This window comes from Cherax quadricarinatus, chromosome 33, assembly GCF_038502225.1.
Source record: "Cherax quadricarinatus isolate ZL_2023a chromosome 33, ASM3850222v1, whole genome shotgun sequence".
Classification (NCBI taxonomy): domain Eukaryota; kingdom Metazoa; phylum Arthropoda; class Malacostraca; order Decapoda; family Parastacidae; genus Cherax; species Cherax quadricarinatus.
The window spans coordinates 11,154,811-11,171,337 of record NC_091324.1 but is presented as its reverse complement, the minus strand read 5'-3'; the positions used below and the strand labels follow the sequence as shown (position 1 = coordinate 11,171,337).

Below are 16,527 nucleotides of genomic sequence, written 5' to 3'. Positions count from 1 at the left end.
GTGATAAAAAGAGAAGTTGTAAGCCTCTTGCTTTAAGTGCCAAGTTAGAGGATGATGGTGTGCCATTCTGATTTTATTCAATAAACACGCTGCCACTCACCTCTCACACATTAATATTAATATTTTAAGGTAAGTAATAAGTGTACTCTGTGTGTATCTTACCTTTTATTGTGTTTTTAAATGCCTGTTTCTATTGCTAACTTATAATAAATTAGTGTAAACTTGTTGTCTGGCATTTATTGCATATTTTATATATATATATATATATTTATATATATATAAACATATATATATATACATATATATATATATATATATATATATATATATATATATATATATATACAGGAAGGCCCCACTTATACGGCGGGTTAGGTTCCAGGCTACCGCCGTAAAGCGGAAATCGCCGTAAAGTGGAACACCCTTTTTTTCCACTTATAAATGCATACAAACACTAGATAACAAGTTTACACTAACATATATTAAGTTAGCAATAGAACCAGGCATCAAAAAACAATAAAAAGGTACAATACACACATAGTGCACTCATTACTTACCTTAAAATATTTATAGTCTTAATCTAGGGTGAGACAAGTAGTATTTATTGTAAGAAATCAAGTGTGGTATGTATTGTAATAGCCAGGCTACCTTACAGGCCACCCCACCCACACATACTATTCTATGATATTTAAGCATCCCAGAGCGATAAAATGTATATACAGTTCACTCATTACTTACCTTAAAATATTTGTAGTCTTAATGTAGGGTCAGGAGTAAGTAAATGAGATAAAACGAATAAATGAGAGAGAGAAAGAATGAGTACATGAGGTAACAGAAGCAGAGTTATGTAAACAAACCAGGCTCCCACATCTTATATTTATGTTTATTTATTCTATTGTGGGGTGTATTTATCATCTTTTTATGTTATGTATCGTGTTTATTATATAATTTTGAAAAAATATCATGGCTGGATTAATGAAAATGTGTATATTACCGTAATATACAACATTTAATGAGACTCCGTGACTATTGTTATTATCACCACTTGTGGAAGTCGTCTGCTACCACAGCTCACATTTATGTTTATTTATTCTACTGTGGGGTGTATTTATCTTATTTATATGTTATGCATCGTGTTTATTATATAATTTTGAAAAAAATATCATGGATGGATTAATGAAAATGTGTATATTACCGTAATATACGACATTTAATGAGACTCCGTGACTATTGTTATTATGGCGTCACTTGTGGAAGTCGTCTGCTCACATCTCACATTTATGTTTATTTATTCTACTGTGGGGTGTATTTATCTTATTTATATGTTATGCATCGTGTTTATTATATAATTTTGAAAAAAATATCATGGCTGGATTAATGAAAATGTGTATATTACCGTAATATACGACATTTAATGAGACTCCGTGACTATTGTTATTATGGCGTCACTTGTGGAAGTCGTCTGCTCACATCTCACATTTATGTTTATTTATTCTACTGTGGGGTGTATTTATCTTATTTATATGTTATGCATCGTGTTTATTATATAATTTTGAAAAAAATATCATGGCTGGATTAATGAAAATGTGTATATTACCGTAATATACGATATTTAATGAGACTCGGCGAGTATTGTTATTATGGCGTCACTTGTGGAAGTCGTCTGCTCACATCTCACATTTATGTTTATTTATTCTACTGTGGGGTGTATTTATCTTATTTATATGTTATGCATCGTGTTTATTATATAATTTTGAAAAAAATATCATGGATGGATTAATGAAAATGTGTATATTAACGTAATATACGACATTTAAATGACTCGATGTATGTAAGTTTATTTAGGTACAGGTATACATAAGTATAATTATCAGAGTATATATAAAATATGAAATAACTTTAAAAACATTTGAAATTTTGGAGTTTCCAGACAAAATGGAGAGACTTAGTGCTTACTGAGCTCATGGAGAATGTAAACAAACAGGGTGGGGCACGGTGACCGTATTAGAAAGTCAGGTGGGGGGAGCCGTATAGTGAGTTTTGGTCATAATTTGAAATGTCCGTATTAGCGGAACGCCGTAAAGTGAAACGCCGTAAAGCGGGGCCTTCCTGTATATATATATATTTTTTTTTTTTTTTTTTTTTTTTTTCAACAAGTCGGCCGTCTCCCACCGAGGCAGGGTGACCCAAAAAAGAAAGAAAATCCCCAAAAAGAAAATACTTTCATCATCATTCAACACTTTCACCACACTCACACATTATCACTGTTTTTGCAGAGGTGCTCAGAATACAACAGTCTAGAAGCATAAACATATAAAGATACACAACATATCCCTCCAAACTGCCAATATCCCAAACCCCTCCTTTAAAGTGCAGGCATTGTACTTCCCATTTCCAGGACTCAAGTCCGACTATATGAAAATAACCGGTTTCCCTGAATCCCTTCACTAAATATTACCCTGCTCACACTCCAACAGATCGTCAGGTCCCAAGTACCATTCGTCTCCATTCACTCCTATCTAACACGCTCACGCACGCTTGCTGGAAGTCCAAGCCCCTTACCCACAAAACCTCCTTTACCCCCTCTCTCCAACCCTTTCGAGGACGACCCCTACCCCTCCTTCCTTCCCCTATAGATTTATATGCTTTCCATGTCATTCTACTTTGATCCATTCTCTCTAAATGACCAAACCACCTCAACAACCCCTCTTCTGCCCTCTGACTAATACTTTTATTAACTCCACACCTTCTCCTAATTTCCACACTCCGAATTTTCTGCATAATATTTACACCACACATTGCCCTTAAACAGGACATCTCCGCTGCCTCCAACCGTCTCCTTGCTGCTGCATTTACCACCCAAGCTTCACACCCATATAAGAGTGTTGGTACTACTATACTTTCATACATTCCCTTCTTTGCCTCCATAGATAACGTTTTTTGACTCCACATATACCTCAACGCACCACTCACCTTTTTTCCCTCATCAATTCTATGATTAACCTCATCCTTCATAAATCCATCCGCCGACACGTCAACTCCCAAGTATCTGAAAACATTCACTTCTTCCATACTCCTCCTCCCCAATTTGATATCCAATTTTTCTTTATCTAAATCATTTGACACCCTCATCACCTTACTCTTTTCTATGTTCACTTTCAACTTTCTACCTTTACACACATTCCCAAACTCATCCACTAACCTTTGCAATTTTTCTTTAGAATCTCCCATAAGCACAGTATCATCAGCAAAAAGTAACTGTGTCAATTCCCATTTTGAATTTGATTCCCCATAATTTAATCCCACCCCTCTCCCAAACACCCTAGCATTTACTTCCTTTACAACCCCATCTATAAATATATTAAACAACCATGGTGACATTACACATCCCTGTCTAAGACCTACTTTTACCGGGAAGTAGTCTCCCTCTCTTCTACACACCCTAACCTGAGCCTCACTATCCTCATAAAAACTCTTTACAGCATTTAATAACTTACCACCTATTCCATATACTTGCAACATCTGCCACATTGCTCCTCTATCCACTCTATCATATGCCTTTTCTAAATCCATAAATGCAATAAAAACTTCCCTATCTTTATCTAAATACTGTTCACATATATGCTTCAATGTAAACACCTGATCTACACATCCCCTACCCACTCTAAAACCTCCTTGCTCATCCGCAATCCTACATTCTGTCTTACCTCTAATTCTTTCAATTATAACCCTACCGTACACTTTTCCTGGTATACTCAGTAAGCTTATTCCTCTATAATTTTTACAGTCTCTTTTGTCCCCTTTCCCTTTATATAAAGGGACTATACATGCTCTCTGCCAATCCCTAGGTACCTTCCCCTCTTTCATACATTTATTAAACAAAAGTACCAACCACTCCAACACTATATCCCCCCCTGCTTTTAACATTTCTGTCTTAGTCATCAGTTAAAGCTGCTTTTTCCCCCTTTCTCATTTCGTGTGCCTCATGCCTCCCCACACTTGTTCTGCTCTTCCTTCCACTCCTGCAAAAGATGGTGCTACCTCTACTGACTGATGCACAGCCCAAATTACGCCTCTGTTTCTTCATAACATTAAAAGTTCCTCAAAATATTCTAGCTATTCATCTGCCCAATACCTCCATCTCCCCCCATCTACTAACTCCACTACTCTGTTTTTAACACAGCAAATCCATATTTTTCCTAAGGCTTTTCTTAACTGACCCGCTCCTCCCAAGAATTTTTCTTATTTTTAAATAAAATTTCTTGACAAGTGCCTCCTCACCTCTATCTCTGCTCTCCTTTGCACTCTCTCACCTCTCTTCTACGCTCTTTTACTCTCCATATACTCTGCTCTTCTTATAACACTTCTCTTTGTAAAACCTCTCATAAAGCTACCTTTTCTTCTCTTTTATCTTCCCTTTACTTCATCATTCCACCAATCACTCCTCTTTCCTCTGCCCACCTCCTGTAACTTACAAACTTCTGCACACATTTCTAATATGCATTTTTAGAAAGAACTATTCCAACCCTCTTCCTTCCCTACTCAGCATCTTTGCACTAGCCCACCTTTGCCAATAGTAGAAAGCATATCTCACCCAGACTTTGCCTCCTCCCACATAGTTTGTGCTTTCCTCCTCTTACTTGACTGTTTGCCACCTTCCTGCATTCCATCTACCTCTTACTCTAGCTGTAGCTACAACTAAATAATGATCCATTATATCAGTTGCCCCTCTATAACATGCACATCTGGAGCCTACCATCCTTTATCCTGTACATAATCTAATAAAACTACATTTCATTCGTACATCATGCCTTATCTGCCTTATCCTCTTTACACTATAAAATATATATTCATATTATTTAAATTTCTTTCTACACATAAGCCTCTAATTCAATCTGTGCCATTACCCTGGCACTTCAAATTTACTACTCCCTCCATAACATTTCCACTTTAGTATTCGTCCACAACCATTGCTCTCACATGATTCAAAACTCACGCATTCACTCAGCATTTCCCAAAATCTCTCTCTCTCCTCTACACTTCTCTCTTCTCCAGGTGCATGCGCTTATTATAACCCACGCACTACATCAATCTTTATTTTACTCCATAATCCCCTTGAATTAATACATTATAGTCCTCTTTTCCTGCCATGGCTTATCCTTCAACATTATTGCTACTCCCCTTCTTTGCTCTAACTCTATTTAAAGCCCCCAGGCCTAATCCCATTTATTCCTCTCCCACTGAAACTCCCACATGAGCTTTGTTTCACTTAAAAATAGGACATCAGCCTTCTCATTCATAACATCTGAAAATCATCTTTCTTATCATCATGCACACAACATCACGCATTCAGACTTTCCGCGACAATTTTCTTCTGTTCTTTTTATTAATCTTTACAGGAAGAAAGGGTTACTAGCCCATTGTTCCCGGCATTTTAGTTGACACCACAGCACGCGCATGAAGCACGGAGGAAGATTCTTATTCACTTCTATATATATATGCTATATAGATATATAACTATATATATATATTATATATATATTAACACATATATACTTCTACCTACTATATACTAATATATATATATATATATATATATATATATATATTATACAGTGGACCCAATACTTGATCACCTCCAAATGGAGCCAATTATGTAAGTGTATTTATATGAAAATGCGTTTGTCGTGTATGTTTGGGGTCTGAAATAAATTAATCTACTTCACAATATTCCTTATGAGAAAAATTAGGTCATTTGGCACCTGGACATACTACTGGAATGAAAAAGTTTGTTAACATTGGGGTCACTGTTCTATTATATATATATATATTATATATATATTATATGTTTAAAGGGCAATGTGTGGTTGTAAATATTGCACAGAAAGTCGGATGTGGAAATTTGGGAGAGGAGGTGGAGTTAATAAAGAAGTATTAGTCAGAGGGCAGAGAGGGGGTTGTTGAAGAAGTGGTTTGAATCATTTAAGAGAGATGGACAAGTGAATGTTATGACATATAAATCTATAGGGAAGAGGGGCGGAATTGAAACCAAATCTCGAAGGTTGGAGAAGAGAGGAAGAATAAAGGAGGTTTTGTGTAAATAAGAGAGCTTGGACTTCCAACAGCGTGCGTGGCGTGTTAGATGGGGTGAATGGAAGCCAGATAGATGCCCGGGACTAATGATCTGTGGAGTGTAGGCAGGAGTAATATTTAGTGAAAGGGATTCAAGGAAACCAGAAGTTATTTCATATAGTGGTTTTCTTGGAGTCATCAAATACGGAAGTACCTGTGCCTGCACTTTAAGGGGGTTTGGGATGGCAGTTTGGAGGATATGTTGTATACTATATATGGCCTTCGCTTCCCTGGGCTATTTTGTATTCTGAGCACTGCAAAGAAACAGTGATAGTATGCGAGAGTGTGGTGAAAGTGTTGAATGATGATGAAAGTATTTTCTTTTTGGGGATTTTCTTTCTTTTTTGGGTCACCCTGCCTCGGTGGGAGACGGCCGACTTGTTGAAAACAAAAAAAAAAAAAAAATATATATATATATATATGTCTCATAAATATGCAAGATTACAGGTACGTCTTGCTACTTCTACTTACACTTAGGTCACACTACACATACATGTACATGTTTATTTATACACACTCATCTGAGTTTTCTTTGATTTTATCTTAATAGTTCTTGGTCTTATTACTTTTCCTTTTATATCCATGGGGAAGTGGAATAAGAATCTTTCCTCCGTAAGCCATGCGTGTTGTAAAAGTCAACTAAAATGCCGGGAACAATGGGCTAGTAACCCCTTTTCCTGTAAAGATTACTAAAAAGAATAAGAAGAAGAAAATTGTCAAAGTGGGAAGTCTGAATGTGCGTGGATGTTGTGCAAATGATAAGAAAGAGATGATTGTGGATGTTATGAATGAGAAGAAACTGGATGTCCTGGCTTTAAGTGAAACAAAGCTGAAGGGGGTGGGAGAGTTTCAATGGAGAGGAATAAATGGGATTAGGTCAGGGGTTTCAAATAGAGTTAGAGCTAAAGAAGGAGTAGCAATAATGTTGAAGGATAAGTTATGGCAGGAAAAGAGGGACTACAAATGCATACATTCAAGGATTATGTGGAGTAAAATAAAGATTGGATGTGAAAAGTGGGTTATAGTAAGCATATATGCACCTGGAGAAGAGAGAAGTGTAGAGGAGAGAGAGAGATTCTGGGAAATGTTGAGTGAATGCGTGGGGAGTTTTGAATCAAGTGTGAGAGTAATGGTGGTTGGGGATTTCAATGCTAAAATGGGTAAAAATGTTATGGAGGGAGTAGTAGGTAAATTTGGGGTGCCAGGGGTAAATGTAAATGGGGAGCCTTTAATTAAGCTATGTGTAGAAAGAAATTTGGTAATAAGTAATACATATTTTATGAAAAAGAGGATAAAAGAGGATAAAGAGGGAGGTGAAAGTATATAAACTAAGGGTGGAGGAAGTTCGGGCGAGATATAAGCGACTATTGGCAGAAAGGTGGGCTAGTGCAAAGATGAGTAGTGGGGGGGTTGAAGAGGGTTGGAATAGATTTAAAAATGCAGTATTAGAATGTGGGGCAGAAGTTTGTGGTTATAGGAGGGTGGGGGCAGGAGGAAAGAGGAGTGATTGGTGGAATGATGAAGTAAAGGGTGTGATAGAGAAAAAGGTAGCTTACGAGAGGTTTTTACACAGCAGAAGTGTTATAAGAAGAGCAGAGTATATGGAGAGTAAAAGAAAGGTGAAGAGAGTGGTGAGAGTGCAAAAGGAGAGCAGATGAAAGAGTGGGAGAGGCACTGTCAAGAAATTTTAATGAAAATAAGAAAAAATTTTGGAGTGAGTTAAACAAGTTAAGAAAGCCTAGGGAAAGTATGGATTTGTCAGTTAAAAACAGAGTAGGGGAGTTAGTAGATGGGGAGAGGGAGGTATTAGGTAGATGGCGAGAATATTTTGAGGAACTTTTAATTAAATGTTGAGGAAGAAAGGGAGGCGGTAATTTCATGCACTGGCCAGGGAGGTATACCATCTTTAAGGAGTGAAGAAGAGCAGAATATAAGTGTGGTGGAGGTACGTGAGGCATTACTTAGAATGAAAGGGGGTAAAGCAGCTGGAACTGATGGGATCATGACAGAAATGTTAAAAGCAGGGGGGGATATATAGTGTTGGAGTGGTTAGTACTTTTGTTTAATAAATGTATGAAAGAGAGGAAGGTACCTAGGGATTGGCGGAGAGCATGTATAGTCCCTTTATATAAAGGGAAAGGGGACAAAAGAGATTGTAAAAATTATAGAGGAATAAGTTTACTGAGTGTACCAGGAAAAGTATACGGTAGTTATAATTGAAAGAATTAGAGGTAAGACAGAATGTAGAATTGCGGACGAGCAAGGAGGCTTCAGAGTGGGTAGGGGATGTGTAGATCAAGTGTTTACATTGAAGCATATATGTGAACAGTATTTAGATAAAGGTAGGGAAGTTTTTATTGCATTTATGGATTTAGAAAAGGCATATGATAGAGTGGATAGAGGAGCAATGTGGCAGATGTTGCAAGTATATGGAATAGGTGGTAAGTTATTAAATGCTGTAAAGAGTTTTTATGAGGATAGTGAGGCTCAGGTTAGGGTGTGTAGAAGAGAGGGAGACTACTTCCCGGTAAAAGTAGGTCTTAGACAGGGATGTGTAATGTCACCATGGTTGTTTAATATATTTATAGATGGGGTTGTAAAGGAAGTAAATGCTAGGGTGTTCGGGAGAGGGGTGGGATTAAATTTTGGGGAATCAAATTCAAAATGGGAATTGACACAGTTACTTTTTGCTGATGATACTGTGCTTATGGGAGATTCTAAAGAAAGATTGCAAAGGTTAGTGGATGAGTTTGGGAATGTGTGTAAATTTAGAAAGTTGAAAGTGAACATAGAAAAGAGTAAGGTGATGAGGGTGTCAAATGATTTAGATAAAGAAAAATTGGATATCAAATTGGGGAGGAGGAGTATGGAAGAAGTGAAATTTTAACCTGTCCAGGCTTTCTTGCAGTGGCCTGCTGTCCTCTTTCATTTATATTTTCATGATTTTGCACCATTCAAGAGTGTATACATCATGGGATGTCCTTACCAAGTGTTCATTTATATATTTTAAGAACAGTATGAAGCCAAGTACAGTCTACCCCCGGTTATTGGCCACTTCTGTTATTGGTCAACTCGGTTATCGGCCGATTATTGGCCGTTAACGGCCAGGTATTGGCCGTTAATTCGGTGATAGGCCGTTGGGGACACGTCCGTCCACTGGCTGGGGTCGCTTGCGCGGCAGTTTGGATGTCTTTCGGTGTATGAGGAAACTTCTGCTCATGCATCCAAACATTTTGCTTGTTTTCCATTGTTTTTTGTGGGTTTTTGCAGTGCCACTATAAAATAAGTAACCGTGGCTCCAAAGAAACTTCCTAGTAAAGTTTCTATGGTAAAGAAAGTGAGAAACACCATAGAATTTAAGTATGAAGTTTAGCAGGCATGCAGGGAGTGTAGCAGGCATGCAGGAAGTGTAACAGGCATGCAAGGAGTGTAACAGGCATGCAGGGAATGTAACAGGCATGCAGGGAGTGTAGCAGGCATGCAGGGAGTGTAGCAGGCATGCAGGAAGTGTAACAGGCATGCAAGGAGTGCAACAGGCATACAGGGAATGTAACAGGCATGCAGGGAGTGTAGCAGGCATGCAGTGAGTGTAGCAGGCATGCAGGGAGTGTACCAGACATGCAGGGAGTGTACCAGACATGCAGGGAGTGTAGCAGGCATGCAGGGAGTTTAGCAGGCATGCAGGGAGTGTAGCAGGCATGCAGGGAGTGTAGCAGGCATGCAGGGAGTGTAGCAGGCATGCAGGGAGTGTAGCAGGCATGCAGGGAGTGTAGCAGGCATGCAAGGAGTGTAACAGGCATGCAGGGAGTGTAGCAGGCATGCAGGGAGTGTAGCAGGCATGCAGGAAGTGTAGCAGGCATGCAGGAAGTGTAGCAGGCATGCAGGAAGTGTAACAGGCATTCCAGAAGTCAGCATTAGTCTTCAATGAAGGTGTGTAATACTGATTTAATTGTTAAAAAATTATTTTTGAGTGAGTATTTTTGTCCGAGCTGGATTAATTGTAATTACATTAATTCTCGTGGGTAATACTATTTCGGTTTTAGGCCGAGCTTCTGGAACGGATTACGGCCAATAACCGAAGGTCCACTGTACTGACTTTAGATGAACATTTATATATTTATAGGCCAGTGCTAGAATCTGTATACAGTACTTTCATGATTGTCCCAAACAAAAAAAAATTGCATTTTTAAATTAAATATGTGATGCCAACGTTTTATGCATGTACATCCCAGATTCTTGGGATTGACAGCTGGAATGGAGATGTTGTGTGGAGCATTTACCGGGCTCAGCTAGCTCCACTGAAGAGTAACAAACTTCTGCTCTACTCCCAACGTACTTCAGCACACTTCCCACACCAACCACAGTGTGTTGTGGTTGGTCGGCACAGGGTGGGTAAAAGAACCTTCTTCAATGTATATGCATGTAAAGGTTAATTATTAAAGCTTGGAAAAATTTGAGTGTGTTATAACTTAATAATGTGAGTCTGTTGAAAGCATTTTTTATGTACAGTAAGTCCCTGATATCTGTTTTATTTCCACGATTTTACCTGATAGCTTTATTAAATTTTTCTTATCCACAGTTTGCTGGTGCCATGGATCAGTAGCCTGCTGCTGTTCTGGTGTGCATCTACCTGTTTCAGCTATTGGGATTCATTAGGCTTACACAGAAATACTGCTGATTCTCTGTCTGCACAGTACCATTTAGTTACAGGCCTTGACCTCTCTTGAATACCTGTATTGCATAAATTGCTGGTGGTTTACAGCTTGTATAATCCCTGTGCATTAAAAGACCTTAATAATAAATTTCATTGTTCACAGTAAGTGAAATACAGTACATAAGAGATTGAGAAGGTGAATGTCTGCCAATGAAGTGACATTTTTAAAAATTTTGGAAGTTAAAACCAACTTCTTTTGTGTGTGTGTACAGTGAAAGGACAGGTTGTAATGTGTGGTGAGCACACAGTGTGACAAATTTGGTTGCCAGCAACAGCAGCAAGGAACTGAGAGGCAGAGCTGCTGCTTGGAAGTTTGGGCATGTTCTGGAGGTTTGCCAGAATGAATTTTGACACTTATTACAATTATACTAGACTAAGAACTAGATTTATAATCCGAAAACTTTCTGTAATAATCATTAATGCATACATTCTTGGAGAGAAAATCTTAACCATGTCACTGGCCATCACGTCGAGCAATACCATGGAGGCCAGGGTCCCTCGCATAGTTCTACTGTCATGAGCTCAGTACACTCAGATAAGCTGTGAGCAGTATATTTTAGCCTAGATATGAGAGAATGGGTCTATGCAGCGAATGTGCACCATTTTTTTTTTTTCAACAACTCGGCCGTCTCTCACCGAGGCAGGGTGACCCAAAAAGAAAGAATATCCCCAAAAAGAAAATACTTTCATCATCATTCAACACTTTCACCTCACTCACACATAATCACTGTTTTTGCAGAGGTGCTCAGAACACAACGGTTTAGAAGCATATACGTATAAAGATACACAACATATCCCTCCAAACTGCCAATATCCCAAAACCCCTCCTTTAGAGTGCAGGCATTGTACTTCCCATTTCCAGGACTCAAGTCCGGCTATATAAAAATAACTGGTTTCCCTGAATCCCTTAACTAAATATTACCCTACTCACACTCCAACAGATCGTCAGGTCCCAAGTACCATTCGTCTCCATTCACTCCTATCTAACACGCTCATGCACGCCTGCTGGAAGTCCAAGCCCCTCGCCCACAAAACCTCCCTTACCCCTTCCTTCCAACCTTTTCGAGGACGACCCCTACCCCACCTTCCTTCTCCTACAGATTTAAATGCTCTCCATGTCATTCTACTTTGATCCATTCTCTCTAAATGACCAAACCACCTCAACAACCCCTCTTCAGCCCTCTGACTAATACTTTTATTAACTCCACACCTTCTCCTAATTTCCACACTCTGAATTTTCTGCATAATATTTACACCACACATTGCCCTTAGACAGGACATCTCCACTGCCTCCAACCGCCTCCTCTCTGCTGCATTCACAACCCAAGCTTCACACCCATATAAGAGTGTTGGTACTACTATACTTTCATACATTCCCTTCTTTGCCTCCATAGATAATGTTTTTTGACTCCACATATACCTCAATGCACCACTCACCTTTTTTCCTTCATCAATTCTATGATTAACCTCATCCTTCATAAATCCATCCGCCGACACATCAACTCCCAAGTATCTGAAAACATTTACTACTTCCGTACACCTCCCCAATTTGATATCCAATTTTTCTTTATCTAAATCATTTGATACCCTCATCACCTTACTCTTTTCTATGTTCACTTTCAACTTTCTACCTTTACACACACTCCCAAACTCATCCACTAACCTTTGCAATTTTTCTTTAGAATCTCCCATGAGCACAGTATCATCAGCAAAAAGTAACTGTGTCACTTCCCATTTTGTATTTGATTACCCGTAATTTAATCCCACCCCTCTCCTGAGCATCCTAGCATTTACTTCTTTTACAACCCCATCTATAAATATATTAAACAACCATGGTGACATTACACATCCCTGTCTAAGACCTACTTTTACCGGGAAGTAGTCTCCTCTCTTCTACACACACTAACCTGAGCCTCACTATCCTCATAAAAAGTCTTTACAGCATTTAGTAACTTACCACCTATTCCATATACTTGCAACATCTGCCACATTGCTCCCCTATCCACTCTATCATATGCCTTTTCTAAATCCATAAATGCAATAAAAACTTCCCTACCTTTATCTGAATACTGTTCACATATATGCTTCAATGTAAACACTTGATCTACACATTCCCTACCCACTCTGAAACCTCCTTGCTCATCCACAATCCTACATTTTGTCTTACCTCTAATTCTTTCAATAATAACCCTACCGTATACTTTTCCTGGTATACTCAATAAACTTATTCCTCTATAATTTTTACAATCTCTTTTGTCCCCCTTCCCTTTATATAAAGGGACTATACATGCTCTCTGCCAATCCCTAGGTACCTTCCCCTCTTTCATACATTTATTAAACAAAAGTACCAACCACTCCAGCACTATACCCCCCCCCCCCCTGCTTTTAACATTTCTGTCATGATCCCATCAGTTCCAGCTGCTTTACCCCCTTTCATTCTACGTAATACCTCACGTACCTCCCCCACACTTACATTCTGCTCTTCTTCACTCCTAAAAGATAGTATACCTCCATGGCCAGTGCATGATATTACCGCCTCCCTTTCTTCCTCAACATTTAACCCTTTGAGGGTCGACAGGCCCTCTCCGAAACTCGTTCTCAGGGTCGGCCAAATTTCAAAAAAAAAAAAATTATTTTTTCTTATGAAAAAATAGTTTTTTTTTTTCTAAACATTATAGGATAAACAAAAAAAATTTACCATCAATACTTACGGAGATATGGATGCATGAAGTTTGCAGAAAATGAGCCGCGTATGGCAACAGCGGCGACTGCCGCTCACCCGGTAAACTTTAGTTTACTTGTATTTGAAGGTTTGTTGTTTTTTTCACTATTTTATTTTTTCACATAACTTATGTGGCCTGTGAGACCAAAGTAAGGTGCAATGTACATATATACACTCGTTGTATACAACACAATAAGCACACAAACATAATTATCAATATATTGTTTACAAAACTTGTTTACAAAAACAAACAATACAAAACATTGTTTATTATTATTGTTCTATAATATATATACCAATATACAGTCACTGAACATATTCCTATTAGTTCTGCAGCTTGTGGAACTCTGAAACATAGTGTCATACACAATGGTATTTTATCTTTCTCACTGTTCTATCTCTCTCAATCTGTCTCTACTCTTTCCTGTCTGTCCTATCTATCTCTGTGTCTACAGTACATAAATAAGCATGTTATAAATTACCTAGGGAATGGCAAAGAAATCAAGACAGAGGTACTATACTCTGCTTGAAATGTAATTAAAAATGATGTACAGTCTTACCTTGGCTCTCTGAGACAGGGAGAGCTAGACGTGGATGAATTGGGGCTTGACAAGGCAGGGCAAAATAGACAGACAGGAAATGTTAGTATACCAGCAAAAGGCAAACAAAGGGAGGCGTGTTCATCATCTTTTGGCATCAGCTCTGCTACTCAGTACCCTCATCAAACGTCCAGCGCCTCCAGATGTTATCTCCCCCTTATCTTGGCTACTGTCATAAAGTGGTATTGCTTAGCCACATATTATTATGCGCCACCTATTATTATTATTATGTGTATATTATTATATTATTATGTAACTATTATTATTATTATTATTCATGTATTATTATTATTATGTATTATTATACCTTTAGCCTTATTGTCATTTACGTATTCTTCTTCTTCCTCCTCCTCCTCTTCCTCCTCCTCCTCTTCTTCCACTCCCTCCACACCTCCTCTTCTTCTTCTCCTCTTCCACTCCTCCCTCCTCTCTCCTCTGCCTCTCCTCCTCTTTTCCTCCTCCTCTTTGCCTCCTCCTCTCTTGCCTCCTCCTCCTCTGCCTCCCTCCTCCTCCTCTCACTCCATGTGAACAAATTTGAAAGATCTTATAGTTCCTGTCCTGCCTCCACCTGTCATCACAATGCCATAAAGTCTAGGATTTTTAAGAAATAGGAGTTTCCTCTTTGATTCTGGTACCAACTGAGCAGTGGCCCAGCACCAAGGGTGGGAAGGCTGGCATGGTTGTCTGGGAGTTTTCCTCACTCTGCACCCATGTACTTGATTGTCAGTTTGGTCAAACCTCACTGGGAGCAGAAACTCATCTTCACTGTCACTTCATCTGTATTCGAACTGTCACTGGGAACAAAAGTGCTCCCAATTCGCCGAGGAGTGAGAACTCTTACCACAGGGCCACCAGAGGTGGGTGCATGTACTATGATAGCACATTCCCACAATGCACCACTGGGTCTGAGTTTTCACCTAAGCACCACACCACACGGGCCATTTCTCTCACATCTGGAAACATCAGCCTTTTCATATGAGTTGAGGCCGCTGGGTTTGTGCGTGCTAGTGCGACAAAAACCCTACTGGCGTGGAGGCGTGCTAGTGCGACGAAAACCCTCAAGGGTTAAAGTTCCTCAAATATTCTCGCCATCTACCTAATACCTCCCTCTCCCCATCCACCACTCCCCTGCTTTGTTTTTAACTGACAAATCTTCGGCAGTGCCTCCACTCTATCATCTGCTCTCTTTTGCTCTGCCACTCTCTTCTGCTTTCTTTTACTCTCCATATACTCTGCTCTTCTTATAACACTTCTGTTTGTAAAACCTCTCATAGCCTAACTTTTCTCTTTTATCTACACCCTTCATCCCATTCACCAATCACTCCTCTTTCCTCCTGCCACCTTCTATAACCACAAACTTCTGCCCCACATTTCTAATGCCATTTTTAAAACTCATCCCAGCCCTCTTTAACCCCCACTACTCATCTTTGCACCTAGTCACCTTTCTGCCAATAGTGTAACATATCTACTTCAAACTTACTCCTCATAGTTTATACTTTCACTTCCCTCTACTTATTTGTTGCTTACCTTCCTCTTGTCCCATCTACCTCTTCTACACTCTAACTGTGCTTCTAGCTAAATAATTATCCGATATGTCAGTTGCCCCTCTATAAACATGTGTACATCCTGAGCCTACCATTGTTAACCTTTTATCACAATACATAATCTGACAAACTACTTTTCATGATGTACTACATCATACCTTATGTTATTTGTCCTCTTTTTACATAAAATGTGTATCTACTATTACCAAATCTTTCTACACATAGCTCAATTAAAGGCTCCCATTTGTTTACCTAACCTAAATTTACCTACTACTCCCTCCACAGCATTTTACTTTGTGAATCCCCAACCACAAGTACTCTCACATGGTTTTAAAAACTCTCATACATTCACTCCAGCATTTCCCAAAGATTACTCTCTTTCTCTCTCTCTCTCTCTCTCTCTCTCTCTCTCTCTCTCTCTCTTTCTCTCTCTCTCTCTCTCTCTTTCTCTCTCTCTCTCTCTCTTTCTCTCTCTTTCTCTCTCTTTCTCTTTCTCTCTCTTTCTTTCTCTCTCTTTCTCTCTCTTTCTCTTTCTCTCTTTCTCTCTCTTTCTCTCTCTTTCTCTCTCTTTCTATCTCTTTCTCTCTCTTTCTCTCTCTCTTTCTCTCTTTCTCTCTCTCTCTCTTTCTCTCTCTTTCTCTCTCTTTCTCTCTCTTTCTCTCTCTTTCTCTCTCTCTCTCTTTCTCTCTCTCTCTCTCTCTCTCTCTTTTTTTTTTTTTTTTTTTTTTTTTTTTTTTTTTTTTTTTTTTTTTTACACATGGTTTGGCCGAGTTAAGATTTCCTTTCAGTCAACCAGCTATTTACAGGTTAAAGTTC

The 16,527-nt window shown here is 38.9% G+C and overlaps 1 protein-coding gene across 1 annotated transcript in view; it reads left to right on the top strand.

Annotated features, from left to right (window-relative positions):
* EMC1 (ER membrane protein complex subunit 1) overlaps positions 1 to 10,964 on the top strand; it is an 85,342-nt gene extending 74,378 nt beyond the window's left edge. Inside the window, 2 exon segments of the mRNA XM_070090793.1 lie at positions 10,365 to 10,520; positions 10,712 to 10,964. Coding sequence (XP_069946894.1) covers positions 10,365 to 10,520; positions 10,712 to 10,735 — 180 coding nt within the window. The 3' untranslated portion in view covers positions 10,736 to 10,964.
* Positions 10,965 to 16,527: the final 5,563 nt, after the last annotated feature.